General features: G+C 47.9%; 11 protein-coding genes across 11 annotated transcripts; 6 read left to right on the top strand and 5 right to left on the bottom strand.

Annotated features, from left to right (window-relative positions):
- Positions 1–127: 127 nt before the first annotated feature.
- N7520_007568 (uncharacterized protein) lies at positions 128–1,837 on the bottom strand (the record flags this gene model as incomplete). Its single annotated transcript, XM_057141502.1, has 7 exons — positions 128–703; positions 754–872; positions 923–962; positions 1,014–1,142; positions 1,197–1,446; positions 1,508–1,599; positions 1,664–1,837. 7 exons carry the CDS (start codon positions 1,835–1,837, stop codon positions 128–130), a joined length of 1,380 nt encoding a protein of 459 aa, XP_056995508.1.
- Positions 1,838–2,329: 492 nt separating this feature from the next.
- N7520_007567 (uncharacterized protein) lies at positions 2,330–4,302 on the top strand (the record flags this gene model as incomplete). The annotated part of the gene is made up of 9 exons (XM_057141501.1): positions 2,330–2,578; positions 2,631–2,803; positions 2,854–3,116; positions 3,167–3,332; positions 3,383–3,593; positions 3,641–3,707; positions 3,755–3,957; positions 4,010–4,045; positions 4,096–4,302. The coding sequence occupies 9 exons, from the start codon at positions 2,330–2,332 to the stop codon at positions 4,300–4,302; spliced, it is 1,575 nt and encodes a 524-aa protein (XP_056995507.1).
- A 2,456-nt stretch (positions 4,303–6,758) lies between these two features.
- N7520_007566 (uncharacterized protein) lies at positions 6,759–9,031 on the top strand (the record flags this gene model as incomplete). Its single annotated transcript, XM_057141500.1, has 4 exons — positions 6,759–6,772; positions 7,048–7,554; positions 7,612–8,687; positions 8,739–9,031. 4 exons carry the CDS (start codon positions 6,759–6,761, stop codon positions 9,029–9,031), a joined length of 1,890 nt encoding a protein of 629 aa, XP_056995506.1.
- Positions 9,032–9,162: 131 nt separating this feature from the next.
- On the bottom strand, positions 9,163–10,235 carry N7520_007565 (sulfotransferase family protein; the record flags this gene model as incomplete). Its single annotated transcript, XM_057141499.1, has 3 exons — positions 9,163–9,469; positions 9,527–10,075; positions 10,159–10,235. 3 exons carry the CDS (start codon positions 10,233–10,235, stop codon positions 9,163–9,165), a joined length of 933 nt encoding a protein of 310 aa, XP_056995505.1.
- A 668-nt stretch (positions 10,236–10,903) lies between these two features.
- On the top strand, positions 10,904–11,879 carry N7520_007564 (uncharacterized protein; the record flags this gene model as incomplete). Its single annotated transcript, XM_057141498.1, has 3 exons — positions 10,904–10,931; positions 10,994–11,432; positions 11,483–11,879. The coding sequence occupies 3 exons, from the start codon at positions 10,904–10,906 to the stop codon at positions 11,877–11,879; spliced, it is 864 nt and encodes a 287-aa protein (XP_056995504.1).
- A 425-nt stretch (positions 11,880–12,304) lies between these two features.
- Positions 12,305–12,978, bottom strand: N7520_007563 (protein SYS1; the record flags this gene model as incomplete). The annotated part of the gene is made up of 2 exons (XM_057141497.1): positions 12,305–12,680; positions 12,734–12,978. 2 exons carry the CDS (start codon positions 12,976–12,978, stop codon positions 12,305–12,307), a joined length of 621 nt encoding a protein of 206 aa, XP_056995503.1.
- Positions 12,979–13,399: 421 nt separating this feature from the next.
- Positions 13,400–13,850, top strand: N7520_007562 (cytochrome c oxidase subunit 6B family protein; the record flags this gene model as incomplete). The annotated part of the gene is made up of 2 exons (XM_057141496.1): positions 13,400–13,630; positions 13,728–13,850. 2 exons carry the CDS (start codon positions 13,400–13,402, stop codon positions 13,848–13,850), a joined length of 354 nt encoding a protein of 117 aa, XP_056995502.1.
- A 502-nt stretch (positions 13,851–14,352) lies between these two features.
- N7520_007561 (putative RNA-binding protein (Nab3)) lies at positions 14,353–17,053 on the bottom strand (the record flags this gene model as incomplete). The annotated part of the gene is made up of 3 exons (XM_057141495.1): positions 14,353–15,127; positions 15,185–15,680; positions 15,736–17,053. 3 exons carry the CDS (start codon positions 17,051–17,053, stop codon positions 14,353–14,355), a joined length of 2,589 nt encoding a protein of 862 aa, XP_056995501.1.
- Positions 17,054–18,002: 949 nt separating this feature from the next.
- On the top strand, positions 18,003–18,671 carry N7520_007560 (peptidyl-tRNA hydrolase domain protein; the record flags this gene model as incomplete). Its single annotated transcript, XM_057141494.1, has 3 exons — positions 18,003–18,196; positions 18,265–18,534; positions 18,581–18,671. 3 exons carry the CDS (start codon positions 18,003–18,005, stop codon positions 18,669–18,671), a joined length of 555 nt encoding a protein of 184 aa, XP_056995500.1.
- Positions 18,672–18,806: 135 nt separating this feature from the next.
- Positions 18,807–20,046, bottom strand: N7520_007559 (snoRNA-binding rRNA-processing protein UTP6; the record flags this gene model as incomplete). The annotated part of the gene is made up of 2 exons (XM_057141493.1): positions 18,807–19,898; positions 19,957–20,046. 2 exons carry the CDS (start codon positions 20,044–20,046, stop codon positions 18,807–18,809), a joined length of 1,182 nt encoding a protein of 393 aa, XP_056995499.1.
- Positions 20,047–20,319: 273 nt separating this feature from the next.
- N7520_007558 (uncharacterized protein) lies at positions 20,320–23,472 on the top strand (the record flags this gene model as incomplete). The annotated part of the gene is made up of 6 exons (XM_057141492.1): positions 20,320–20,358; positions 20,415–20,961; positions 21,009–21,135; positions 21,229–21,267; positions 21,320–23,261; positions 23,314–23,472. The coding sequence occupies 6 exons, from the start codon at positions 20,320–20,322 to the stop codon at positions 23,470–23,472; spliced, it is 2,853 nt and encodes a 950-aa protein (XP_056995498.1).
- Positions 23,473–23,807: the final 335 nt, after the last annotated feature.

The following is a 23,807-nucleotide window of genomic DNA, read 5'->3' as shown; positions in this document are numbered from 1 at the left end:
CAGCAAGGCTTGTTAATATTCAAATGTTGCGAATGCGGAGACTGAATTTCCGGCTCGATGATATCATTTGTATGTTTATCCGTCTATGGCACTGATTTATTTGAACATAATTCCTTGCATATATCTTTCAGAGCTTACTTCCCTGAGGATTTACTGTCGGTTTCCGGTTTCCTGAATGTCCCCTTGATTTCGATGAAGGCTTAAGTAGCTCAGAGCTGCCATGCGCTTCAAACTGAACAATACTAGCTTCCAAAGCAGCCTCAACATCATGCTCAGATAACCACTCTGTGTCAGGCCTGCTTTTCAGCCGAGAAATAAGCTTGGCATCTTCCTCCTCTGTCGATGCAGGCCCAGATATCTTCGTACCAATTTGATTATGCACAATACGCAATAATCTATCGGTATGTGGCTTCCTCGTGTTAGTGTATAGTCCCAGTGCTCTCTTGACATCATCAGCGGGGAGTGGCAGCTTTTGACGGGCGTATTTGACCACATGCTTGAAAGCAAGACCGAGAGCAAAAGCATCATCCAATGCGAGAGAGCCTCCTGCGGCGAAGGCTCCACCGTGAGCGTGAGCAGCATCCCCAACGAGAGTGACTCGGGAACCGAATATCCAACTCTCCAGTGCATCTCCGGCGAAGTTAGGATATAGGTTGGTATAAGGCGTAGCTTCGGTCAGAGCTTGTACAAGTGGGTTCCAGTTCTATAATTTGGTTTAGCCATTTACTTTGAGGGAGTATATTGGTAGCTAACCTTGTATCTCTCTCTCAAGAATTTCACGTCACCCTTTTGGTCCCATGTCACGCTTCTCTCAAGCTCTTCAGAGGATCGAGGGTCACTGTAAGCGCCAACGGTGGTATAATGACCCTTGCCTAGATCTGTCAGATAACGTAATAGTACATATGGACTTCACCATACATACCCAATCGAGATGCAAAAAAGTTATCCTGTAGTCCCCACTTCTGCAAGTTAACAGAGAAAATCAAAAGGTTAAGGAAATACGCGTGTCATACCCAGTGCAATGAGTCTGCAGGCAAGTTGGGGATCCTTTCCTCCACCAAGGACGCATCAAATGTTGACCTCATGAAGACCTTTCCACTGAATCGCAATTTGTAATCAGGAACGAATGATTGTCTAACTTTCTTTTTCATTGTCAGAGAGGGAGTACAATATGTCAGCAACACACGACAACGAACCGATTTGATTCCATCTGCCCCGATTAGCATATCCCCAGATACCCTGCTTCCGTCCTCGAACTGTAGCGACACACCCCCCTCGTTGACATCGGCATCAATAATCTTCTTTCCCAAATGTATAGACTTTTGAGGAACGTTTTTCAAGAGAGCGGCGTGCAAATGACCTCGGTGAAAACGCGTGGTGTGATGACGAGGATCGGGCACATTAGTGTGCGTATCAACGGAGACCACTTGGTTCGTTTTCCAGTGACTTTGAAAAATCAATGTCAGTCCTATGGGATACATCATCTGAATACGCAGAATTTATATACCGAAAGATCTGTGGAATTCCGCTCGGTCCTCTGAATCCGACTTCATCTGAGAGAGCATTGTCCACGCCAAGTTTTTCCAACGTTCGCATGCCCTTTTGATAGAGCGTTTAGATCACCCAACTCGCCATTTTACGTTTGAGTTTCCAGGAACCTTACATTTGGACTGAGAGCGATGCTAGCACCGATTTCCAGGAGCTCGGGGGCTTGTTCATATAATTGAATGTCAAGATTGGGGATCGAGGATATTCGCTGAAGAGATATAGCAGTTGCAAGTCCGGCGATTCCAGCTCCCGCTATAATAACCCGGAATTTTTCAGGAGACTCGGACATCTCTACTTCAAATGTTGATTGACTGGAGAAAAAAAGGAATTGTAGAAACGAGATGGGGAAGCGGGGTCGAATTTGCAAGGATGTGCTTGTCAAATGGCTTATCGGTCTCCAACATTGGAACGCAGCACCTGAGCGTCACCAATTTATATCAACCCTCGAAGCACGTCAACAGTGCATTTTTGACGCGATACTCGGATAAAAACTTCGGGATGGCGAATGTATGCGTGCTTTTGACAGGTTTTCGCAAATACAAAGTCAATGCCGGTTGGTCAGATGGAGTTTCTTACATTCCAAATGAGGAAGAATGTACTCGGCATTTGTCCGCCAAGCATGTAGACCGATGAATATATCGCGCGATGACTTGGCATCTGTGGAACATCCAAGAATACACAAATTGGAGATGATAAGAAGTCATTGTCCGCCCGGGTGTTCATACGAAGATTCTGTGACTTTGATGAATATTTTACACCTTCCTTTTCCGATAATCAGGCCATGGCAGCTAAACAACCAAAAAGTGGGTTGGAGATCACAACTGAATCTGAAAGACAGGGTGAGAATATTACCAGCGATGCGCCAAAAGTCTCCGATCGATTTGCGGACGAGAGCTTTAAGCTCCTTTCCAAAATCCAAGTTGCAGACCCAAGTCCAGAAGAAGCGACACGTATCCGAAACAAATGTTTATATCGCATTTTGCCATTCTTGTGCATTGGATATCACCTCATGTACGTTGATAAGCAAACAGTATGTTCCTTCAAGCTTGGTGGGAGATGAATAAGTCATAATCGTCCAGTAGTTAGGAAGCTCCGCTATCCTCGGCATTATGGATGACGCGCATTTGAATTCAAATCAGTACAACTGGCTGTCTTCAATCTTCTACTTTGGATATCTATTGGCAGAATGGCCGCAGAACTGGGCTTTACAAAGATTTCCCGTTGCAAAATGGTTGGCAGGAAACTTGATTATCTGGTAAGCCGGTCTTTAAAACCTAAAGATTCTAGTCACTAACCAGGCTGCAGGGGCTGCATCACACTTTTACACGCGCCTTGTAATAACTTCGCCTCGCTCTTTGTGGTTCGCTTTTTTCTGGGATTGGCAGAAGCATCTATTGTCCCTGCATTTCTGCTCTCGATGTCAATGTTCTTCACTTATAGTGAGCAGGCTGTCATGATGCCAATTATGTGGTCAATTGGTAATGCAAGCCCCATTACCTCGGGTTTGCTATCATATGGCGTGTTATGGATCGATACAGGAAATTTTGCTCCATGGAAATGGTTCATGAGTTAGTGTTCCCCTGAAGATGTACATAGGCACTGCTAACATACAAACCAGTAATAACTGGAGTTATTACGATCATATTTGGGGCTTTGGTGTGGCTCTTCTTCCCTGATAGTCCTCTTCATGCTAGCTTCTTGACAGAAGAAGAACGCGCACAAGCAATCTTGAGAATCAAGGAAAACCACTCTGGAATTGAGCATAAGACATTCAAGAAATACCAGTAGGATTCTGTCCCCAAGATTCATGGTCGATCTAACTAAAAACCATTAGGTTTCTTGAAGCAATCCAGGATCCCAAAACATGGCTGTTCTTCTTACATTCATGGTCTCAAGAAATGGCAAACGGAGTTACAAATCAATACTCTCTAATCATTAAGTCTTTCGGATTTACAGTTCTCCAAACAACACTACTTGGTTGTGTGACCGGGGTGGTTTCATTTTTTTCTCTGGCAACAGCAGCGATCGTACTTTACTACACCAAGGTAAAGTCCTCCAAATGACTATAATGGTATAAGGGCTAACGAGTCAGAACTCCCGGGCATGGATATCACTTATTGCTTACATTCCGGGAGCTTTATCTAGCATCCTCTTACTAGGTTTGTTTTTTCCTGACCCACAAATACTTTTGTTGACTCTATTCAAGCTCTACCCTGGTCGAATCGCTGGGGCCTCATCTCAGGCATCTGGATTAGATCCACAACCGGGATACCTTACGCTGTCGTAATGATATGGGCTGCAAACGCATCAGCAGGACATACAAAAAAGACCACTGTCATTGCGCTATATCACATAGGTTATGGCTTGGGGAACATTATTTCTCCTCAACTATTTCGTCCGCAGTGGAAGGTGAGTTAGCTTAAGCCTTGAGCTCACCACTTTTATGCTGACTGTAAGCCAGCCGCGATATAAACCGACTTGGATTATCCTTCTTGTGGTAAGTGTACACTGGAGTGTTGAATGGAAGCCAACTAATTGCTTCTCTAGGTTGCTGCCATTCTTCCTTCAATTGTCATTATCATTCTCCGTATCTACCTGAAGAACGAGAACAAACGTAGGGATAAGCTAGATGCGGTCGATGCCATCGCTGGAAGTGGAATCGTTGAGTTTATTGATTCCGATGGTACCAAGGTGGCTCGTGTTGTGGACAATAACCAGATGGATCTAACAGACAAAGAGAATTTGACTTTGTAAGTTTTCGATGACGAGAAATATCTTCGGATCTCACTAACTGAATACATCATAGCCGCTATGTTCTTTGAAGATTCTCAACAAGAAGCCTGTAGCTTTCAAAGTCTACGGGCTGTGCGATGATTGGCCGAATAGCATACAAGGACACAATAAGACATGGAAATAGACATGAAATATAATGCATGTCAATTGCATGAATCGAATGTGTATCAGACTTGCTGAGTCCCCAGGATACGCGTGAGTGTGGGTGTGATCTTCAGCATAAGTGCGGACCAATGAAATGACCAGACTCGGAATATGTCAAAGCTAGCGTACGAATAGACTGGCGATTGATGATTGGGAACTTGAAGTTACGACGTATGTAAAAAATCTGAGTCACTCCTGATCTAGAGCTAGGCCGATTGAGATGATGGTACTCATGTAACAATCGTCACAATTCTTTCATTAACCCTTGCAGCGTTGAGTTGAGTTGAGAGCTATTAGTATCAGTCTGTTTATCCAGACTTTTTTTTTGCACTCAGCACAGCGTCTTTTTGGTCTCTCTTTTCTTTTCTTGCTTTTAAAAAATCTGCCCCACTCGATGCAAGTATATCTCAACTTCATATTTGTTTACCCTCGCCTATTGCTTTTCCACAGTCTCCCTCATAGGGGTTTACAGCATTCATGCTGTTCAGTTGCCAGATGAGCTGGTTCAGGCAATAGCTGACTGGCTAGAATCCGAAAAAAGATATCAATGCTTTTGCTCAAACCGCGACCCGCATCTACAACATTATCGACCCACATCTTTATCCCCATGATATACTCCGAAGTGGAGTTCCGCGGTATGGTGGGCCGCAGTGTGGGGGCACATCGCGACCGCTCAGAAATCACTAGAAGCAGCATCTTAGAAACAACCCAATATCCTGTAGCTAGTACTTTCTGAGGCGGCTACGAATGGGTGAGGTGGACAACTAAAGATAGGGAGATTGCTACTTGCAACGGCACGCGTTGAGCCTTATTCGAAGATTGTTCTTCAAGCGACGTCATTGTTCAAAGCGGCCGAGAATGGGCATCACTGCATAGTCCAGCTGCTCCTCAAATCAACGTATGCGACCCTAACTCGAAGGATCGATACGGAGAATCGCCGAGATGGGTAGCAGCACAGAACAAGCACGAGGCGTACGTCTAATTGATGCCTGCCACGGGAGCTGTCAACCCCGATACTCGCGAAATGTCTAGGCAGATAAATTTGTCATGGGCTGCGCAATATGGAAAGAAAGACGTGGCCAGACTGATAATTGTCGGAGAAGGAAGCAATCCTAACAATACGAATCTAGGGGGCGGACAGCGTTATTGATGGCAGCGGTGGAGGTCACAAAGGGGTCGTCGATCTGCTACTTGGAAGTCCGAGTGTAAACTGTGAGTGTCGCTGTGAGGATGGAAGGACCCCCTATAGTGCGCAGCATCAGGTGGGTATACGGATATTGTCGAGACACCCCTTGGTACGATCAAGGTTCGCCTACAGTCCGTGGACTTTATTAGACTAACACATCTAGCGGCATATTGAGGGCATGCGTCAATAGTCGAGGTGCTGCTCAACGCCGGAGCCCGATCCCAATGCCCAAGATGCCTTCAGAGATACACTATTATCCTTATCACGTGCAGCGAAACCCAAGCGTGAGGTAGTAGTCAAAATACTGCTTGCTACGAGAGGTATCAATCCCAATTCGCGGAAATGGGAAGGACGCACGGCCCTTTCAATTGCGGCAGGAAACGGACAAAGGGGTGCGGTTAATGTGTTTCTCGCCACTGTAGGCGTGAACCGGGAGTCGAAAGGTTTTAAAGGAAGAAACGCCTTATCATGGGCGGCTGATTCAGGGAATGTCGTTGCCGACTTGCTGCTTGACCGGCTATGAGAGCTTCCGCAGGCGCATATTTTATCTACGGGGACTCTTGACAGATGGTACAACCATGGTTCCTGGAAATTCTGAGGCATGAGCACGAATCAGTCGTTTCAGGCAAAATCCGGGTAAATGACCCGATGTTCGAACACGAATGGTCTGGACCCAGGCGCCCTCCCCGGCCGAAACAACCGACCAATCAGATTGATGGTGGAATGAAAGGATCCAACTGTTTTCATCATATAGTTGAATTGATCACATCTCCTCAACGCCCCAGCTTGTTAAGGCCCCACGAGAATTTAAATCTTAAATTCTGACATGTGCCGATAACCCCCGGTAACACTGGCGATTGGTTGGCTAGATCTCCATGCAATCGTTCAATGATCCGTACATGGAATTTATCGGAGCTACCATGGCATTTGTATCATGTATGTTATTTTAAATATCCGTCCAATGCCTTTTGTAGGTCAATCCATATATATGTCAGACGCGACAGCCAACGCTGCGACCGAATCATAGAAGACTGGTTGTATTAGATTTGTATACCTCGCATTCTTCAGCTAAACCTGAATTGCTACAATGCTTGACAGCAGGTATGTGCCAACCTACATCAGATGAATCAATTGATATACCCAAAAATAATCTGAATGTCCTCTAACACATTCTACTTCTTCTGAACGCAGACGAACCCAGAACTTAGCTTCCAAGCCAGCCAATACCTGTAGAAGCTTCTTCACTGAACCATTTTTGCAACAAAATGAATATAAAAGCCATGATCTCACCCAAAGTCCAGCAGATGAGACGATTTTACCAAGGTTTGCATATTCAGCAATTCATCTTAGAGAATATTCTAGCTAATGCGTAGCAGCGATTGGAGATTCCCTGGATACTTCCAAGGAACCCCCTCGACAATCTTCGACCAGAATAATTCGACTGCTATCGAGGACTTTAAGATACCTCATGCGTTTCAGGGGATTTCAGTGACCAAATTCGCACAATTTCCCTGGTTAAACACAGACCTCTCTGCCAGTCAGCCAGAATGTGGCAAGGAAAGTTCACCATATCAGGAAGACACACAACTTTCACCCAAGCATCCTGGCGAAGCAGAAGGCCCATATTCTCTATCAGACTGTCTTTACAGCTTTCAGCAAAACAATATTTGGAACCAAGCACCTTACATACCGCCATATCAGTACCAACCACGCCCAGATACGAAAATTATTCCCGATATAGGAGCAGGCGCCTCTAGACCATTATTTCATCCTGGCTTGACCTACGAGACAAGTTATGAGTCCCCCGACAATTCAGGTACTGGAACTGCCCTTGGAGATCCCAAGCTAGAGGGGAAGGATGTTACCTCCCTCGAAACAGAGAGGTGAGTCGATATTTTTTACCTGGGCTCATTGTACGAATCAAACTGAACTTTCATCAGATTTCGCTTCCGTACCACCCTCCAAACTCCAACTGCGATGATGAATGAAAGCGGAGATTCACCCTTGAGTTATCTCAACAAGGGCCAAGTCTATTACCTCACGGTAATGGACACCGCCCCGCCCGCAAAAACAGACAAGATGACCACATACCGGACATTTGTTCGAGTCACTTTCGACCAGGAATTGGCAAGATCGAACCCAGCAACCTGTTGGCAATTATGGAAAGAAGGAAGAGGTGCATCCTCAGGGCAGCAACAAGACGAAACCCTATTTGCTCTCGAGTACGCCGGCGGAGACAGTCCCCAGTTTCAAATCGAGCACAAAGGATTCGACGGCTTCTCTGTAACCTGGTCAATTGATTCCACGGCCCGCTTCAGCTCATGCCATATCCCAATCTGTTTCAATTTCCTATCTACGGACTTTACCCGCTCGAAGGGGGTTCGAGGAAGCCCCGTTCGGCTTTGTGCTAAGACAGAACAAGTGGCAAGCGACAATATCACGCCCGCGGAGTCAGAAGTATGTTTCTGCAAAATCCAAGTCTTCCGAGATCACGGCGCGGAACGAAAACTTTCCAATGATCACAGCAACTTGGAAAAGGCGATTGAGAAACTGAGACAGCGAATCTCATACGCAGAACTGGGATGGGGGTCCAGGAAGCGGAAGCGCGGTAAGAGTATGACTTCCGCAAAGGACTTGAAAATATTTCAACCGGATGATGAATCCGAGCAACTGAGCCAGACTGGTCTACGGTCGAAACTAGTCGGGTTTGAGAAAATGGCACTGTCTGGTCGATCAAAGACTTTACTATCTCTCTGTGGCGATAAGGAGGATGATCCTGATCTATACCCGGTTCGGTTGGATGATGTTTGTATCAAGGCTGGGCCTGTCGAGATTGTTGCGGATCCATCTACCCAAAGCACATATTCGGAGAGTGTGTCACCGAGGAGTTTTAGTGTGTCGGATAAGGACACTACGGCTGCTTCATCAGTTGCTGATGGGTTATCCGTTGAACCTATCAAGGTAAATCGCGTTGATTTGATCGATCAAGTACCCACAACTCGACATCTTACTTCAAGTATGTATTCCAACACTTTACATCATTTTGTTCGCGTGCTAATAAACTTAGTTGCATGTTTTTATGTTCGGCTTTCGGAGGATGAACTCCATGAATATTATCGTGCGATTTATCTATCGGAACGCACCATACAAGAACTTGTGAGGAAGATCTCAGATAAATATCGGATCAAAGCGATGGACTGTGTTCATTTATTTCATATCAACGGGAAAGGGCTAAAGATCATGGTCGACGATGAGTTTGTGCAGCAAATGATTGAGGGACAGCACATGAGAATTGAGTTCCATCAAAGCACAGGCGAAGGTGATGGCACAGGCGTTTGTGAAATGTGGTTATTCTATTGATGAATCGATGAATTTTCAATACAATGAATAGACAACAGCAATATCAACTCGTATATATCCATCTCAGCATTCAATCACCTCTAGTCTTCCAAAAATCTGAATAACTCACGTCTTTAAGGTGATTGGAGCTCCTAGTGGGTAAAATATTCCTTCAAAGCCTTGAGACCTGCTGGTGCATACTTCAAAGATGCCCACCCAAGTACACCCAAGACCGGGACAACCACAGCGCCACATTTCATCGCCGCTGCAGTCATCCGCGGCATCAAGAATGACTCAAACAGGGCCTGGAATTTAGCAGGCTGATTCCGGTCAGGATAATCTTGATCAGGGACCGGCAACTCGAGATAATTGCAAATATCCTCCCATTCCAGACCATCATTATCCAGGTGGATAGTACATCTGCGATCTTCCGGAATAGTAGACTTGATCATTCGAATACTGCATGCCCATTAATCTCATGAGTCCACAAAAAACAAGAATAGAAGGGGAACATACTAGTCAGTATAGTATTGGCAGAGCATAGCTTCATTATCCGGATCCCCAGGCCGGGTCCCGGATCCAAAAGCGTTATAGGTAACGAGATGTGCTTCGATGAAGTGGTACAGTTGATAATCAAAGTACTTGAGAAAATTCAACGGAAACTTGCTGACTGCCTGGAACGCTTTTCCGCCTGAGTTATTGAGGGAGCGCGCCCACTTCTTTGGGTCTCTTTCCGTGAGGATGAACTTGGTCTCGGGGTCTTGGGCGTAGGAATCGAGGACCTCTGCGCTCACTAAGCTCGTTACTTCGATCACGGCCTTAGGAGGTCGGTTGTTAGTTCGGTTATCATATGTCAGTGGTTCACTCACATCGTAGTCGGCCCACCACTTGTCACAATCCGCTCTCGTAAGTCTTTTGATCCCAGAGTATCGATTATTCTGAGCGATGACAGCCTCTGTAAAGACCTTGGTATGCTCTGTCCCGTTAACGATGAAACACTCGTAGACGTGATACGGGGTGAATCCTAGAATCTGTAGTGCTCGGTATAGCCCAAGAGTTCCTGAGCTAGATAATCATGATTGTTCAGCACAGCGCGCATTTTCGGTTGAGACCAATCAGTACTATCATATAAACGATGAGAGACTTACCGACTGTGGCTGAGAACGATGACCTTTTTCCGACGGACCTCAGAGGGCATTGGCATTCGATCGATTGTTCGAGACATGATGACTTGATGGGTGCTTTGAAGAAGAATTTGGGTGTTTCAGGGAAAGGGGTCAGGGAAAGGGGACCCTGATTGAATCAGAAGGATGGTCATGCTCTGGCCTAAGATTGGGGGCCATTGATCTCCATTGGTGCGAATCATTCTAGGTTTACTAGGGTGTATAACACGAGGTCAATGCTAGCCTTTTGAAGGTCAACCCATGTTCACCCAAGAAACATACACATCTGAACTAATTACTATAAGCATCTTGGCTAACGCATCTGCAACATCTGGGCTTAACACCGCGAATATTCCCGAGGTGTTTAATATTATCTATACCCGCCTTATATCCGGGCCCTTGCATACCACTAACCGCTTTGAGCTAGTGAGATTCGGTTCATCCATGCCTATTAATTGATGGACAGTCGTTTCTTCACCTTGACCTTACAGTTTAATTGGCTACGATGCTGGTAAGTGGAGGCTGCACTAGGAATGTCATGATGTAGTTGGGACCGTATCTGCCTTATTTTGTTCGGCTAGATTAAGTCCGCAGACGTCTATATAAGAAGCGCAAGACTTCATCCCCAATTGCAGACAAAACAATTCGCATTTGTAACTCAATCTCAATATCCCAAGAAACGCTTTTATCATCTCCAGGATACAGACAGTAACATACTGGAGATTTCAAGATGCTGGACCATATCACCGTTTGGTTTGGTATGTTGCTATTGCTATGTCTTCAGGACTATATGGATACTAAGAACCTTTGGAACCTACAGTTACCGGCTGTTCGTCCGGTCTGGGAAAGTCACTAGCAAGTACTATCCATACAGCTGGCCATTTCCTCGTCGCAACAGCCCGTAACATTGACACACTCAACTATCTCCCCGACGGCCCAAGCATCCTGAAGCTAAACCTCGATGTAACATCCCCAATAGCTATCACCAAGTGCTTCTCTACAGCACTGGATAAATTCGGTCGCATCGACATCGTCATCAACAATGCTGGATACTCCCTGTTCGGAGATACCGAGGCCATCCCTGAGTCCGATGCACGGCTGCAAATGGAAACCATTTTCTGGGGTCCTGTTCTCATTACACGAGAGGCTGTCCGAATTTTTAGGGAAGTGAACCCTGCAGGCCAGGGCGGAACTGTTGTTCAGGTCTCCTCGATTGGGGGCTATGTCACGTTTCCTGGGAATTCGTTCTATCATGCTGGGTAGGTATAGCCTGTGGAAGGATTGAATGCCGACGCTGACCTATGTTTAGGAAATATGCTCTCGGGGCTTTTACTCAGTCTTTTTCGAAAGAGCTTGAGCCAAGCTGGAATATCAAGCTTATGGTTGCTGCTCCGGGTGGTGTTCGGACGAACTTTCTCACAAATGCACACGTTGCGGCGAGACACCCTGCCTACGCTGGTTCGAATGGTCCGTTCAGTCAGATGCTTGGTTTGATGACGAGGCCGGATGTGCAGGAGAATTTTTCAGCTCCTGATGATCTTGCTAGGGTGCTGTTTGATGTTGTTGTGGGTCAGGACGAGCGATCGCTACCTGCACGTTTCCTGATGGGCGCGGAGACTAGGACCTTTATTGAGTCAGAGTGTAAGAAAGATGCGGATGAGATGGAGGCGTGGAAGGTGGACACTATCCGATGCACTTCTAAATAAGAGCAAAGGATATCTGAGACTCCTGTAGTATGTTCAATATTAAACAGAATTGGAGGCAAGTTATGATGTTGCACATGAAGAATTGATTTTTCTGTTCGAGTCATTAATATAATATCATTTCAGAGACCATGTCTCCCGAATTATTGTAACAAGGCTATATTTGACAAATGAAAACAAGAAACCATTCCTAGGTTCCTTCATCCCCAGCAGAAACGCCATCTATACAGAGATGCAATCATGGCGGGGTATACAAAACAAATGATAAGAATGAGAATGCAAGGAAGCTCCTCATCAGGTCAATCACCAATAACAAGGAAGAAGAGAAGAAAGAAACAACATCCAAAAGTTCATAGCCCACGGGACCAAGCCAGGGCATCCAAAGGGTGGTCAACCCGTAATACAGAGTGAGAAAATGGACGAAGACCCTATACAGCACGATCACCGGAGGTCTTCATCTCATCCATTTCGTACTCTTGAACACTTCTCTCCCTCCCTCTTCCCCGCCCGAAGCTAGACTCCGCCTGAGCATCCTCAGACTGCTCCTGAGACGAGGACGCAGCATTACTGCTTTTGCCTCCAATTCCACCGAACGCAATAGGCTGTAGTTCGCGATGCTGACAGGCCCACATACCCAGAAAAGTCATCATACCCGCGCTGGCGAATTGCAGCCCCCACCAGAGTAGATTCGCAGGCAAAGACCGAGTGTAGAGGGTTGTGGCGACGAGGTGCAGGAAATGAATGGTGAAGGCAAAGTCGGGAACGAGTTTAGATCGAGAGACAAATAGGAGAAGGAATATCACGCTGGAGATACAATGTTAGTTTGGGCTTGTAGCTTATTCGAGCTTGACGCCTACCTAATGATGCAATTTAGCATCCAGACTAGCCCCAGCATCCATCCCACAGTCGTATCTCCTCTTAGACTGTCCCATCCGAATATTAGATCTAGAGAGAAGGGTGCGCCGTAGACAAGTGTCGTGAAGAGGATGAGGATAGTTGCGCAGACATAGTAGGCTGTTTGGAGGAGGAGGATCTTGCGGATGATTTTCAGTGGCGGGAGGTCGGTTCGCGACCCCGCTGGAAGGCGCCGGCGCCCGGGCATCAACTGAAGCTAGGGGAGATAATTTTTCCCCTCAGTGACCGTGAGGTGTGGAGGATGAGTGGTTAGAGCGCGGCGGAGGCGAGGTGGACAGGCGGAGCGGTCATGCGATAGGAACCCGGATGCTGCTTGGTATTGGAAATATGAGAGCGAAGAGGTTCTTCGTTATGTATAAAGATAATGCAAATCGTACGTGTAAAGGTTGAAGAGGTCGTAAAGTTGTGGCAAACGAGGAAACTGGAACAGGACAGTGTTGAAGTCCGAGGGATCAACAGTCTTGGCATCCGTAACGCCGCATCCGCAGCATTTCCGACTTCTCAAATCTACATCGAAGCTCTGCTCACCACCACAATCCACATTTATTGCCTCGCCAGCACCGGACCTCGACCGATCGATCACATTATCTCAATCAACTGCTATCACCATGGGCTGGATCCCTTGGTCTTCAGGTTCGGGCGACTCCAGCAAGGCTTCTGACGGTGGCCGCATCGCGCCGGACCGGACGAGTCGTGCACGATGCTGGGAGGGTCGGGATGCCTTCTTTAGCTGCTTGGATCGGAATGATATCTTGGATGGAATCAAAGATGATAAGGAGGCTCGCCGGAAATGCGCGAAGGAAGTGCTTGAGTTTGAGGCAGCTTGTTCCCAGACCTGGGTACGTGAGGCAATTGTTTTGGAATCGCAAGCTCTTCTAGAGTCTAATTCTGCTACTAAATTTGTTTTATACATACTGATCTGCCATTCTTCTCCAGGTGAAATACTTCAAGGAGAAGCGAGTGATGGAATACAACCGAGACAAGACGATCGAGCGAATCAAGAAAGAAGATGCGGAGAAGATGAAGGAGCTGAAGAGTCAGGGCTGGAAGTCGAGCTAGATGTCATTTGCAGAATGCTTTCACACTTGTACATTATGTACTATATCCACTCTTATCACGATCTCAATTTAATGTTCTTACTCGACACATAGCTTCATTTGAGTTATAGAATTCCAATATGACAGCAAATAACCTCTGTGTAACTCCATGCCACCATGAACACGGTGATATTATATCCATCTTCGTACCTACGTCAGAAAGGTTCAAATGGAACACATCTTGAGATGAAACCAAACAAGATCCATGACAATTCCGATTTAAGACACCCCATTCACCCTAATATCTAGATTCTTGGTCCTGAGAAAAGTTGACAAAACGCCTATTGTTGCAGTGACTGGATGGATACCAGCATGAATTGAAACCAAAAAAGCTCCCATGATAAATATAAAATGGGAGCATGAACGCCAAGCTCCGAAAATGAAAAGATGGAACAAAAAATAACCCAAGAAATAAACCCGAGCCAATGATTCGAGCATAAGTCACAGCGAAGATATTCATTAAATCATTGCTTCCACTTGGCCAAATGGTTCATCAGGTTTTGCACATTAGAACCGACGGCCGGCTGGCCCTGAGGCTGTTGAGCTCCGAGTCCCTTAGCTAGGAGTGACAACAAATGAGGATCGGAGACAACAGGCCCATTGGGAGGCTGAAGATGGAAAGGAGGAGGAAGAGGTTGCGGGGCGTGCTGTAAGGTTGGGGGTGGTCGGGCCGCATTGGTCAACAAAGCAGCGAGATCAGCAGGGGGTGGAGGATTGGGGGAAGAAAATGGCGATTGAGTAGCTGAGACAGGTTGGGATTGAGCAGCCGGGCGTTGAAGGGCCGACAAGAGAGATTGGAGGCTAGGGCCGTCAAGCGAACTAATCAAATTGGCGATGTTTGGGGCATTGGTCAATGCTGGCAAAGTAGCCTGAGGCAGGGGCATAGCCGGGATAGGTATAGGAGCAACCCCGAAAGCAGGATTTGGAGGGAACGATCCAGGCGGAGGACCACGTTGCATCGCTTGAGCTTGGTGGAACATGACCTCGGCTGCGATGTTCGGGTCAACCTCGGGGTAGTCACTGAAGCGAACATTGTTTTGCCCTGGGCTTCGGTCAAAAATCTGGAGAGGAATCTTGCGAGAGAATTGGTTGGGACGAGAGAGTCTGATAACCGCAAGGACTCCTTCGACGTACTGGCGATGGACCGCGGCACCAAGAGGAATACGGGGACCAAGCACAAGAACATCTACACGTAAGCCCCGATTGCGAAAAGCGTTCTCCACATGAAGGACGAAGTTTCTGAAGGGTGAATTAGTACTGCTGAGGGTTGAGCTATTATATCATGGCAGTACATACCGGTCAATTTCCTCCAGCACTAGAACCTGAACCTCCGGCACATCTCGGGGAGCCCTTCGAGGAACAGGTAGATCGGCTTCTCCTTCATAGGTGCCTCGAGGTCTAGGACTCGGGCTGCGGTATCGCCGGTCTCTGGAATACGGAGACCGAGACCGAGACCGAGGGGAACGGGAACGTCGGCGCTCACGGCGATCGAATCGCTCAGGTGTTCTATCCCGAGATCGATACCCATCTCTGGGTCGAGGCCGAGGCGAAGGCGATCTTGGAGGCCGATACCCATCACGGCGACGATTCGAGGGTTCATCCCGGTAATCGCTGAATGGGATTCGACTGGGTTCATAAGGCCGGTCGTATCGATCAGCAGGTGCACGTGGATTGGATCGAGCGGGACCAGCCCGACTGAACTCTGGCGATCTTGAACGTCGCGGAGGGGGCGCCCGAGATGGCTCCGCGGGCGCAGGGCGCGAATTCCGCTGGGGTTTCGAAATCTCGAGATCTACCAAGGATTAATTTTGCCAATCCCAAATTTCGGTAATGAGCTAAAAACTCACGAATCTTCCTGCCTCGTATCAGAGCCCCCTGTTCCACCTCTAATGCTGCATGGCAAGAACCCGCTTCCAGGAATTGTATAAACCCGTACGCCTGCTTGATAGAAATCTGGGCAAGTTTTCCATATTTGTGAAAAATGTGGAACATATCTCGTTTAGTAACTCTTTCAGTTGGGAGATTGCCTAGGAAAACAAGATTAATAAATGGCTCGACGCCCTTATTTGGGAACGACTCACCAACAAATAGGCGGGATCCCATGGGGAATCGATCCCAGAGCCCTTCTGTCACATATACTCTCTCATCGTGTAGAAACTCATCGTATTTCTTCTGGACTTCGGGTCCCCATGGCGCATCATCATCATCCGTTCCCTTGATGAGCCGCCCTGTCTGTTTGTCGATACGAGTTTTCCTTGACGCTTGGGAGGCTTCCTGGGATGTTTGTGACCCCCCGCCCGAAGTAGGTGTTGGGAAACTAGCGGGTGGTGGAGGGAAAGAGCCAGCCGGAACGGTTCCCGGCGCTCCACCCAGTGCCATAGACTGGGAATAGGATTGTGCATTGTTACTGGGTTGCGTGGGATGGGTGGGGGGTGTGGCAAGGGCAGAAGGGTGATGATATGTGCCATCATCATTGGAGATATAAATGGTTTGGGCAGGGGGTTCTGGGAGAGGCTGCATAGAGCCGCCTTGGATATGGTGGGGTCCGTCCTTGGGTGCTTGATGGAGAGACGAGTCTTCCGGTAAGGGAGCCCCGGAGGCCACGTTCGATGGTGGAAGGTGTGAGAGGTTGTCGAGTAGGTTCTGAAGATTGACTCCGGCGACGCTTGAGTCTGCATGGTGCTTCCCATTATCTAGGTGCTCTGGCAATCGGGATGCAGCCCCCGTGTTGGCAGAGCTGTCTATTTCACTCGTAGTGGCGAAGCCTTGGGCCGGCACAACCGGAGGCGCGTGGGTCTGGGTGTGCGCGTTTGGGTTCACGTTCATATGACCAGATTGCACTGTGGAGGGATAGGAATGGTAAAAATCCGTTGAGACAGGCATATCATTCATCACAGGGTTCCCTGGCTGAGAACCACGCAAGCTACCTGAATCATGCGTATGTCCTTGCCCACGTCCGCCTTCTCCGAACCATCCATCTCTCACTTGAGGGGGTTGGAAATCTACCGTGCGTTCATAAGTCGAAGTATCATTGAAGACGGGGTCCATCTGGTTCTGCAGAACTGGGATATTGGATGGCTCTGGGAGGTGCAGTGGTCGAGGACTTTCCGGAGTCAGTGTCTTGCCGCGGAAATGGAGTGCTTCATCGGGAGAACTGGGCGTCATGTAGACAACTTGGGGGCGGAGGTTTCATCTACAACACGGGGGGGGATAGGACAAGATAAAAAGTAAAGAAAAAGGACGTTATGGGCAGAGAAGACAGGGAGAATCTGTGAAATTTCGCGATCGCAAGCTAAGGTGGGGCGATGAGAAAAAAGACTTTGGGTTAGAGGGCGGTCAGGGTCCCAGATAGGGTAGATAGCGTCGTATAGTAAAACAAACAAAATCACACTAAAAATAAGAATAAAATCACTAACCAAGTACGAAGTACATAGATTTAAAAATACCGAAAAAAGGATAAAATTGTAGGACTGGAAGAAATGTGGTTTATTAGGAGGAGAAGGTTCTGGTAATGCAGGACATGCAGGACCACTCTGTACGATCATCCTCGAACCGCCTAACGTAGACCATGCATCCAAGGATCTACTACTTGTTTCGGATCTGACATTATTACTGGTTCATTCTTTTCTTTTCTTTTCTTTGATATTTTTCTCTTTAGTTCATCTTTTCCTTTGTTCGATAAATATATATACATGTATATACGTCTTCTATTTCTTCCTTTCTGCCAAATGGACCCCCTGAAGTATAAACCCCCAAATAGGAAGGCAGATTGAGGTTCTTTTATTTCCATTACGTCGTACGTATTTTCATAGTTCTATTTTGCGTGGGAATCCACTACACTAACCAATACTTGACTAGTTCGTACTGTAAAGTAAAAAGAGGGGCCAGACCCGGATCTTCGAGTTTAAATTACAGTACAAGCGTTTTGTTTAGTCATGGCCTCTCCACCATAGAACAAGATATTTCTCCCTTTTTCCTGATTGTAGTTCTATACATAAGTCTTGTACCTCCTAGGACAATTCTCAGATTCCAAGTTTCTCCAAGTTTCTCCAAGTCTTTCGGCCTTGGAATCCGATCACTCTATGATTCTGTTTCGGCTCGTTTGGTTCCGATGATGGGGCATGTCACTCGACTTTGGGTCAGAACGCCTTGGTTACGCCGGTTTGCTTCAACAAAGGGGTCATCTGACCAAGACCTGGAGCTAGCGAGAACGTGGCTGAAAACTCTGGACTCCAAAACCATCCCCCGCCAGGTCGGTGAGCTGTCTTTCAGCCGGTCAAGTGGTCCAGGAGGCCAGAACGTGAACAAGTCGGTACATATCGGTGTAATTCCGAGTTCTTAACCTCCCTTTAAAGCACTATCGGCAGGGCTAATAGTGGGGGCAGAGTCAACACGAAAGCAACCCTCAAGGTTCCTTTGGCCGCACTGCTGCCTTTGGTACCTCGTTTGCTCCACCCCAAACTGCACTCATCCCGCTATGCGTCCGACCGGTCTCAGACCTTAATCTTTCAATCCGATGAAACCCGGAAACAGTCTAGCAATGTGGATTCATGTTTTGACAAGCTCCACCAACTGTTAGAGAGTTCGGCTAAGGCCGTAATCCCGGGGGAGACCTCCCCAGGACAGAAAGACCGTGTCCAAAAATTGTAAGCATTCTGTCCTGCAGGTTGGTCTGGTGATCTGACTGTTCAGACAACGAGCTCAAAACGAGTCTCGTCTTAAGGCCAAGAAGTTTCAAAGCGACAAGAAAAGTAATCGGCGGGGGAATAAGTATGATGATTGAATTGGGGGAAATGCTAACGTGATTCCCGTGAAAGAAAAACTTAAAAACTTAATGTATATGCCCGGACTCTTTTTTACTTAACATCCGACCAACGCCTCGCAAGTGCAAAAAATAAATATCCCGCGGATATACAAATTATGCCAATACTCGCTCGGCATTGCGCAATGTCGACAGGATGACCTTCTTCAGGGAAGGATCCATCTCCTCATCCTCGGATAGTGGTTTCAACCAGTTCACTACTTCCTGTGCAAGGCTGGCATTGAGCGGCTGCGACTCCTTCAAACGCGCAAGCGAACTTCCCAGGGCACGAGGGAATTCTGGGGATGTGATTCGGACGCCTGTGGTAGGGAACATGATGTAACAGATCAATGTCTGTGGGCTGGTGGGTTTATGGGCCTTCATGTTCTCTACCACATGACTCAGGATCTTGCGGAGACACGGTACCTCATCGAACTCGGACACCATCTTATAGAATTCGAATCCAACCTGGTCGTCGTTCTTGAAGTTCTTCATGGCAGAATCAAAGATGGCCAGCGGGATGGCACCACTAAGAGCCGGTGTCGCATTCAGCGTTTCAAGGGCATGTTGGTCGACCTCGTCGCCTTCAGTTGTCGGGTTGATATCCTCTTCGGTGATCTCAGGGACCGCAATCATGTCAGCCTCGTTATCCAGCGCAGCGGATTCTACAGCCTTGGGTCGCTGGCTGGCTTCGTCCAGTCCCAATATCCGTTGACGAGCCACCAGCTTAGCGATGTAGATCAATTCCAACTTTGCATATTGAATCCATAAGAGGCGTGCGCCCTTGCAGAATCGTAGACCACGTTGCATATAACTTCTAGCCTGCGACATATCCGCATGCTCATCCAGAGAGTATTTGGCGGCATAGATCCACAGCTCCGCACTGGTCGGATGGAATCGTAGGGCGTCGGTCATAATCATGGTGAGCTTCTTGTAGGCCTTCTGTTTCCGGGTGTACTCGATGTATTGGATCCAGAGGTTGAGGTCGCCGTGGAATCGGCGTGTGGCACGGTCAAGAACAAATAGAATGCGTCGTTGACCACTGTGTCCGGCATTCCGAATTCCCATGCGCTTGGCGCGCTTTTTGCACAGTGTATCTAGGTTGATCTCATATTCGACATATCGGACAAAGTCAATAGGCTTTGCGCCACGCGCATTCAACTTGTGCTCGAAGTCAGATCGCTTTTTGATGATTGAGGTAATTTCATCCTAATGTTTTTTTAAAGATTAGTGAATGACAATTGAACGCTCGATCGCAAGGACATACCTTGTTGAAAAGCTTCTTCTTCTCAAACTCTTTCAGCTCAGGAACTGATTTTTCCAAAAAGTAACGAGCCTTATCAGTTGCGGCAGACATAGTTGCGGGTTGATTGAGGGAAAAAAAAAAGTTGAGTCTCCGAACTTTTGTCGATCCCGCATTTTTGACAAATCATAAGCTAAACCTAATGAGGTTAGATTCAGGACCTCCCCAAGGCCACTGTGGAAGCAAAGACCCAAACCGAGGGATCCCGGTGCTTTTCCTCAGGGGCCTTTCTCATCATCTCTTCTTGACATTCTTTTTTTCTTTTTTTCCTTAATCTTTCTTTTTGCATCTATATTCCCCCCAGCGCAGGGTTCTATTTGCGCTACCATGGCTCCCAGATTCAAGGATGGAGATGCCGTGGTCGCGGTACGTCTTCAAACACGCTATAAGATGCATCTATTCTGACACGAATTTAAATACAGATCAACGGTAAATGGGTTGCATGGACTCACACGGTTTTCGCATACGCTGCCTTCTTCAGCGCGCTTATAGTCGGCTGCGCTCTTCATTATCACAAGATAGTGCAAAATGAGCACTACGGTTACCCCGACGAATGGTTTCCCTCCGTCTCCGCAACAATTGGCGACCGATACCCCGAGCGTTCATTCTTCCAGGTCTTCATCGCCATCACCTCCGGCCCTCGCTTCCTTCTCGTCTTCCTGTGGTACATCATCACCGCGCGTCCCAATTCCACCCTCCCTAAGGTCGTGGCCGGTGTGGGTGTCTTCCGAACCTTGACATGTGGTGGCTGGACCTATGTTACTTCTACCGACGACCATGACTGGCACGATATCTTTATGATCTCCTATTTGGTGGCGACCCTGCCGTGGACCCTGGGATGTCTTGCCTTGAGCCCCAACAACCGCCGCGCTGTGAAGTACCGTAAGATCATGGCCAGCTTATTCTTTGGAACTCTGGTGCCATTGGTTTACTACTTCATTCAGCACAAGGTTCATAAGGTTGCCGGTGGTAAGTTCTTCCAGTAATCAAAGAGAATTCAATACTGATTCATCTAGCCTACACCCGGTACGCCTTCTTTGAGTGGTCCCTGATCTTATTCGATGTTGGATTCGATGCCATTACGGTGCTTGATTTCGAGGGTCTTGAACTGGTAGTACGAGATGTGAAGGGAATTAGCAGAGGGTATGTACCGTGGCTTCCAAAATGACCCACGAATGTATAGTGCATAAGCTACGTTTGTTATGAAACAAAACCCTTTCTAAAACTTCCTCTTAGGCAGTTGAAGACGACTGCGGACTCCGTCCTTGAAAAAGGGTGTGTACAACTCTTTAGTTCTCCCCATTCCTCGAAATTAACTAGTAAATAGGAAGGGTAAGCCTGTGACCAACACCTTTGGCGAGGGCTTCTTCTGGACTGAAATTCTGGATGCCGCTGCCGATGTTTACAATGGCTTCGTCTTCTGGACGATCGTGACTGGTCTCCCCGTCCTTGTGTGGTACTTCCCTCTGTGGCACATGGGTATCTCTGGATATGAGGTTGCCATTGTTGCTTGCGTCTCCCCTCTATTCCTCGCCATTCCTTCCTTGAGGTCGGCTGCCACCAAGAACTTGCGGCTGCTTCACCTTCTGTCTCTCACGGCCCTCTTCGCCTACAAGTTCCAGAACCCCGCCCACCGACTTTTCATTACGGCCTTTGCGCTATCCACTACTTGTGCCGCATGGGTTGCTAGCTTCTTCGCCGAGCGTGGAAATGCTGCTCGCCTTGAGGCCCGCATCATGGCCTGGGGCATTGGTCTGATTATGTCGGTTGTGGCCAAGTTCGCCTGTGCCACTAACAACCCCCTCTGGCCAATCATGCACGACACGAACGGTGGCTGGAACAAGATTGGCCTGGTCATTGCCTTCTTTGCTGTCTTGCGCTCCCAGAGAGGCTCCATTTCAAGTGGAAGCGATTATCTGCCCGCTGGCGGCAAGAAGGGCTCTTCTCTCCTCGCCGGCATTGGCTTCGGAGGTCTCCTCTTCGCCATTGTTTCGCTTCTGACTGACTCTAGCACTATGATCTCATGGGTGTGGGATGGATACCCAATTCGTGGACCTATTGCTGTGCCTCATGGTGCGGTGACAATCTTCGCTATGGGCGCCGGTCTGGTCTTTGGTATCTTTAACCCTGCGGTGGCGGGCAGCTGGACAGCCTACGGCATTGGCTCCGTTGGTGCTGCTCTTCTAACTTACTACCATCACTGGACTGGATACTATGGTGCTCTTGCTCTTGCTTTCTACATCATGGCCGTCGCCCCTGTCATCATCAAGTCTGGTGTTCGCCACTCTCCCGGTGGCACCTTTGGCGTTGGGTTCATCCTTTACGTCTTTCTTTTGCTCTTCCATGTCTGGGTTGTTGCTTATGCCTTCGTCCCTGGCGGTCCGCTCGTTCGCGAGCATACTGATTGGGTCATGATTACAACCATGATCGCCATTGGTGCCGGTGTGTTCTCCGCGGCCACTTCGAATTCCGGTTCCGTTCGTGCTCGCAAGCCCGCCAACCCTAACAGCAAGAGACAGCGTTCCTACTACATCTACATTCTTGTTGCATTGCAGCTTCTCTCGGTGTCCGTCGCGTACCTGCGATTCCCCACCAATGACTATAAGCCCCACCACCCCGAGGAGAAGCTTGTTACTGCCGGTATCTGGACAGTTCACTTCGGTCTCGACAACGACATGTGGGCGGCGGAGCGTCGCATGCGCAATGTTCTTGGTGAGCTTGAGCTTGATGTTATTGGTTTCCTGGAGTCGGACAACCAGCGCATCATCATGGGTAACAAGGACGTCACCCAGTACATTGCCGAGGACCTTGGCTACTACACCGATTTTGGCCCCGGCCCTAACAAGCACACCTGGGGCTCTGCTTTGCTTTCCAAGTTCCCTATTGTCAACTCGACCCACCACCTTCTCCCTTCGCCTGTGGGAGAGCTGGCTCCCGCCATCCATGCCACTCTTGACATGTACGGTGAGATGGTAGACATTGTTGTCTTCCACTCCGGTCAAGAGGAGGACCCCGAGGATCGCCGCCTCCAAAGTCAATATCTTGCTAACCTGATGGGCTCGTCTCCCCGCCCGCTGATCCTGTTGAGTTACCTGGTCACCAAGCCGCTCGAAGGTAACTACAACACTTATGTCAGCGAGCTGAGCCAAATGAACGATATTGATCCTACCGATTGGGACCGATGGTGCGAGTATCTTCTCTTCAAGAAGATCCACCGTACCGGCTACGCCAGAATCAGCCGTGACTCCATCACCGACACTGAGATCCAGGTAAGAGTCTCTAATAAGTGCGCTCATCCAACCGTACTAATAAGTCACATAGGTCGGCAAATTCGTTGTCGGTGAACCTCAGCCGGAGAACGAAATGCGCATTCCCGAAGAACTGGTCCCCGTTGGTCGCCGATTCCCAGCCCTCTTCCGCGGTGAGGGCGTACGTGGTCACCGATACCACGTCTTTGACGAGCCCCGCTACTGGGCATAAACAGATTCTCACGCAAGCTCATCAGATTGTAAAATTTGGTTTCCATAAAAACCCCATGATTTATTTCTTTTACATGTGAAATAATTTAGAATTGCCATTCTAATCTCTCATCGCTGAACCACGAACAAATCGGTTTTCTTTTATGATGAATGGGCACGGTTCAATGAGTGCTTGCTTTGGTTGACAGTAGTACAAAGTATCGAAGGACTTTTTTGACTGACTTGCATATCCTTGTCTTCGCATCCAAGCATGTTTCGGTCTCCGATTCAGCTCATCTTTCAAAATTCCTTCCACGGCTCTCCTGAGGCCCCGTGTCTTCATGGCATGATTTTACC

This window comes from Penicillium odoratum (genome assembly GCF_028828045.1).
Source record: "Penicillium odoratum strain IBT 22623 chromosome Unknown utg000005l_segment0_segment0, whole genome shotgun sequence".
NCBI classification, from domain to species: domain Eukaryota; kingdom Fungi; phylum Ascomycota; class Eurotiomycetes; order Eurotiales; family Aspergillaceae; genus Penicillium; species Penicillium odoratum.
Note: the sequence above shows the minus strand (reverse complement) of the source record. Positions and strands in the feature narration are given on the sequence as shown.